At 41.9% G+C, this 5,536-nt stretch overlaps 1 protein-coding gene across 1 annotated transcript; it reads left to right on the top strand.

Moving 5' to 3' along the window:
• The first annotated feature begins 1,314 nt into the window (after positions 1-1,314).
• Positions 1,315-4,737, top strand: snrnp27 (small nuclear ribonucleoprotein 27 (U4/U6.U5)). The gene is made up of 6 exons (XM_083978668.1): positions 1,315-1,519; positions 2,666-2,798; positions 3,133-3,242; positions 3,384-3,463; positions 4,025-4,089; positions 4,448-4,737. Exons 1-6 carry the CDS (start codon positions 1,483-1,485, stop codon positions 4,500-4,502), a joined length of 480 nt encoding a protein of 159 aa, XP_083834794.1. The 5' UTR covers positions 1,315-1,482; the 3' UTR covers positions 4,503-4,737.
• The last annotated feature ends 799 nt before the right edge of the window (positions 4,738-5,536 follow it).

Raw genomic sequence — 5,536 nt, 5'->3', positions numbered from 1 at the left:
TGTGATGTTTGCTCATGGTTTTAATTTGTTTTATATTAGAATGTATAAGTGAGTGTTGCAAGGTTACCATGTATCAGTCATTAAAGATCAAGTTTGATTTAAACTGACGATGTTGTCTTTTTCTCTGCGTGTTCTTGGAGCTCTCCTTAGGTTTTTCCTCTTCTATTTACCATTCCCACTTAAAGTAAAACAGATTTACACTGTGGATAGTGACACTATAGAGGGTATGCACGTGACGTCACGGTACTCGGAAGTCGCTGTGGAATGTCCACTGAGTGGCAAAAAGACGAGTGGCAGAGCCGCCAAAGTTAAAAAACGAGCAAGTAACAGAGCGATTTTCTCCGAGCCCACACAAGTCTGACATGTCTAGCTTTGCCAGCATGTAAAGCATGCATGACCTCACAGAGCTGCTAAAAATCTTGAGGATACGTCTCACTTTGACCGAGTTACATTCAAGAACCTGTTCTCAATGACGGAAAGTAAATTCACTGGAGCGGTCATTTTTTTCGATCGATCAGCTGTGTTTACAGTTTCAGGTGTCATAGTTATGATGCTTAGACAGATACATTAGTCCTTTAACCCATCCTACAGTTTGACTGGTCAAAGTTTTTCAGAATAAAAGCAGCGCGCAGGTTTAAGTGTCGGGAGTCACGGTCAGGACGACAGTAACAGCTGTAATCTCGTCCCTCTGCACAGTAACAGTGAGCCTGTCAGTCACTCTGCAGGTACCGCGGTCACACTGTGTGTTACAGGAAGTGTCAGTGCAGCAGACGGCTTTGTGGAGCTGGTTGTCGATTCCTTTTGACATCAATTTGTTTTGATATAAGATATTTTATCCAGTTTATGAGTCCACCGCTATCCGCCAGCATGTTGAGGGACGCTTGTTTTGCCACTCAGTCCGATCGAACGGGGCGTTGCCGAGGGCAACGTGACGTAAACGCATACCCTCTATAATCCATTTTTGTTTGTAACTGTGTTTCCTCAGATGAATACGTTAAAGATAAAATATACAACTGGTATCAATCTAAAAAACGGAAGTATTTCTGTAAAAATGTAGGCCTACTCTTAAACGACTGACAATAGTCCAAGTACAAGTACAATTCACTATAACCGGTGCTAATAACTGGTAAGTTGCGTCATTACACATAATGAATTATTCTTTATGAACAATGTATTTATTGTTTATTTAATTACTGTTAATTATGAATGGTTAGCTCTGTGCTATGTGAATATCCCAGACCCTTTTGGGACCTCTGCCATCTCTGAGCAGCAGCAGGCGCTCCTCCTGCTCGGTAGGGGGCGCTCTTATTGAGAAAGGTCACCGGAAGTTTACGCTGTAAGAGACAACAGAGAACCCTCTTGAAGGCAGCCATTAACCTAAACGAAATTAAAACAACAAACAGATTGTCTTGTACTTGAAACTACTTTTTTATACTCAGAAGAAGCGTTACTTTCGAGGGTAACACTTGACCTGTCTGGAAAATGGGCAGAAGCCGGAGTCGGTCTCCCCCAAGGCGAGGTAAGAAGCTACAAGCAGCTAATGTAGCTAACCGTGCTAACCGTGTGATTAGCTGGCTATGAAGTCGTTCTCTGTTTTAGGATGAAATAAGTTACACATCCCCCAAGCCTCACTATGATATATGACGTTTAGTATCTCATTGTCCTTCTCCAACACACATTAAAATGTTGCTTTTTTGGAAGAGTATACTGCCTGTTTGCAATGAAGCTAACAACACGTCCTGCTCAGTGCGGGCTGTAAAGTAACAATAGCATGGCTAGCATCATGCGCTTATAGCCATCGTTTAAACAACATCACACGTCATTCACAAAACAATTTAATATAGTAATAGATCGTAGTAATTCGCTTTTGTTGCTGTGTGAGCCTGTAAAGTTGAAATATTCTGGGTCTTGTGCAGAAACCACGTTGGTTTCTAACATGTTGAGTCCATTGTCACCGGATAACAGCCAAAACACAGACAAATTAAAGTTAGCTTTACTTAAACGGCCCGTTTAAATAACTCGTGATCCAAACTATAACTGCTCATTGGCGTTTTCAAAAAAAAAGAAAAGTAATTTTCCTCATATTACATTGGAACCAAATGAGAAGGCCAGCATGTCATGTGCTCTTTTTGCCATTTGAGGCAGTCAGTCACTACTTTCTCACCTTATCTCCGTATTTTCTTGTTTCCTACACTGTTGGTGGAGGTGGTGGTTTTACTGCTGATAACCCTGCCATTGAATACCATTGTTTTGAATGTGCCACTTCACTTGGTACTCAACATCAACAGAGACAGTCTCCTCACATGTTACATGAAGCAGTGATTGTATTTCTAATTACAGACCTTTGAATGAACACTAGTTGAGATTAAAGAACATCAACTATACTAATGTGTTCATGGATATGTAGGGACTGATGGGATCAAAGATGAAAGGAAAATCAATTTAGACAGCACTGTGGTGTGTCTGTTATGACATTAATTATAAGAATACACTGCAACAACATATTGGTTGTTTCTGGTTTTTCCTTGTAAAAGAAAACTGCACAAGCGGCAACACAAAAATAGGATGTCCACTCCACAGTAGCACATTTTAAACATTTTTACAGACAATTGTGATGTTTTAAATAACAGGTAATGTCATGATCTCGATTACGTCTATCCTACAGAGAGAAGACGGTCCCGCTCAGCCTCACGGGAACGTGAGCGAAGGCGAAGGGAGAGGGATCGCTCTCGTTCTCGTGACAGGGACAGAGACAGACGTAGGAGTCGCTCACGATCCCCTCACAGGAGGCGTTCAAGGTGAGTTGTTACAATGTCCTGAATAATGCTTCTCCCTCGCTTCAGGTTTGTTTGTGACATGAATTGGGTAAATGTTGTTTTTACTCTGAAAGGAGTCGATGAAGCTCTGTTGTTTGTTGGCAAAGATTCTTTACAAACTGTTTTCCAGGAAGGGATTTGTAGCTCCAGTACAAATTTTGAGGTGTCCCACTACTGAAGCAAATTATATACTGTCCAATCACATTCTCTTCATCACTTCTGGAGGTTTAAACAAACCATGAACAATATAAGTCACTCTGCCCTCCATAGTTGTGATAACCCATCCTGCAGCCAGTTCCCTCTCTTCCCCCTGCAGGTCTCCTGGTAGACGTCATCGCTCCTCCTCCCTCTCCCCTTCAAGACAGAAAGACAGAGATGATCGCAAAGAGGGGAAAGATAAGACAGCCAAACCTATTCAGATTTCAGGTATAATGAATAATGATGACATTCTACATACAGATTTCATATGTACCATATAACTGAAGCAGGCAATTGAACTGTCAGTATTTTCAATTGCAATATTCACATTTTGTTCTGTCAAAATTCAACGCCATTGTTCCCTGACAGCGGAGGACATGCAGGGCAAAACAGAGGAGGAAATTGAGATGATGAAAATTATGGGATTTGGCACCTTCGACACCACCAAGGTGAGAATACAGGGATGTCCTATGTTTTGCAGCCACAAGGAGGTGCAATGTATTTCAGCTCAACTGAAGAGGGGAACACGTGCATTTGTTTTTTTGTGAGCCTGCCCAATGCACCAATGTGAAATGAATTTCCACAGACACTGTGTGAAAAACACAGGTGATACAACTGGTAGCGTCTGCACTGTGCAGATTCTCTTTTGACCAACACCTCACTGATTTCTTTTTAATTTCTGTTTGTTTCGGAGCTGTGATGTTGATCACCCGACTGTTCAAAGACAGAAAACAGAAAATGAATTAGTGGAGAGCGAACTAGACATTGAACCTGATCTCAGGGGCTGGATTCATACATCTTTGTGTCATTTGTTAGCAGCTGATTCACAGCAAAAGCCTTCTAGCAACTGGAGTGCTGTCACAGTGACGCAGCTGCAGACTGAGGAATTTAAAGGGGATACTAAATAAAACTGTAAAATATGCATATGCATTTCTGAATATCACTGTATAACCTGAACTGAAATGCTTTATTGATGACGTTTGAGACACAGTTACATTGTTTTCAAACAGGGGAAGAAGACCGATGGATCAGTAAACGCATATGCTGTCAATACGACCATGAAGAGAAAATACAGGTACGTCAACAACAATAAGAAAATCTGTCTCTAATAGTACACAGCTGTTCTGAGGTCGTGCAGCTTTACTACAGCCTCAGATATATATATATATTTTTTAAAGTCCCTGTTTAATTTATCCGAGTGCTCTCTTTTAAATTGTTGCTCACGTTTCTGAATTAAAGTGTCAACTTTTCATGCCCGTCACAGTGAGCACTCTGAGCATCAACCACTATTATTGTAGCCAATCACCTCCGCAGGTGTTTCTATGCAGAGATCCCAGCTCTCCCATTGGTGCCCGATGATGTAATCTGCAAGTGTTGCGAGGGTAACAGTGATGCAATGTTTTCTCATATATTTATTTAATTTTTTTTTTCAGGCAGTACATGAACAGAAAAGGTGGATTCAACAGGCCACTGGACTTCATTGCTTGAAAGTATCGGCAACTCGTCATACTGAAGAAGCTCGCTGCTGTCCTCACCTCACTGCAGATATTGTGCTTTCTCCTCTTATCTCTTACCTGTGTGTGATGAAACCTTTCTGTATATACCTTTTTACAAGTAAACGCTTAACTGTAAATAATAGTGTTTGCAGGATAGACACAATGCATGAGGCTTTACGTTGTTAAAGTGAATGGTGTTTTATTTTGAATAAAGACTTTGAAACGTGGTTACAGTCCTTACTATGAACAAAAATGTTGTTTAACTACAAGTCTAATCTATCCACCTCGATTTGCAGGATTTGTAAAAAAGAGAGATAAGTTTTAATGTATTCGCATTGTTGACAGTTTTGTGCACACACCAAGGAGTCAATGCAACAGGCTGTGTAAGTCTATCCTGTCGTTCTCTCAGGTGACACATGGTTATATATTCTAGTCTAGCCTGGTCTGATCCAGTTCGGTGTTGTCTGCAATGCATGTAAATTATCCAGTGACGAAATATATTTAGTCCAAGATGAAGGATGTTTTCAGTAAATAAATCCGTTCCATTTTGTTGTACATCCAGTCCTGGTTTGTAATGACCACCATCTAGCTATGAAGGCAGGTTTCTGATATAGTCGGGCATGCGCATGGCATGCGCAGATAGACGCCTTGTAATTGGCTAACCAAGAGACCAATAATAAGAGAACATGTGAATCTGACCAATCATTGATCGAGAAATAAGACAAACAACACCACGGGAGCCAATCGCCGCCATACACCGCGAACCAGCATGGCAGAGGGGTGTGTCCTCTGTCAACAGCGGGCGTTGACGCTTTAGCTCGTGGGCACAGCAACCAATGGGGAGCGAGTTTGTCGGAAAGCAACCAATCACGGCGCCCGAGCGTGCGGCGCAGAAACAGCGGCCATTGCGGCTCCGCGTAGTACTGCTTTTTTAAACGACGTTTGGAACCAAAATGGCGGAAGACGGTCCTCAGTGGCAGTCGGTGCCGAGCCCCTCCCGCTTATTGACAGCTTAAACGCCCAATA

This window comes from Trachurus trachurus (genome assembly GCF_905171665.1).
Source record: "Trachurus trachurus genome assembly, chromosome: 9".
NCBI classification, from domain to species: Eukaryota; Metazoa; Chordata; class Actinopteri; order Carangiformes; family Carangidae; genus Trachurus; species Trachurus trachurus.
The sequence above is the reverse complement of the archived record's forward strand: the minus strand, read 5'-3'. Positions and strand labels throughout refer to the sequence as shown.

Coding starts and splice junctions, on each gene's coding strand:
- snrnp27 (XM_083978668.1), top strand. CDS start 1,483: ATGGGCAGAAGCCGGAGTCGGTCTCCCCCAAGGCGAG. Junction 2,799..3,132: donor CCTCACAGGAGGCGTTCAAG/GTGAGTTGTTAC, acceptor TTCCCCCTGCAG/GTCTCCTGGTAGACGTCATC. Junction 3,243..3,383: donor CAAACCTATTCAGATTTCAG/GTATAATGAATA, acceptor GTTCCCTGACAG/CGGAGGACATGCAGGGCAAA.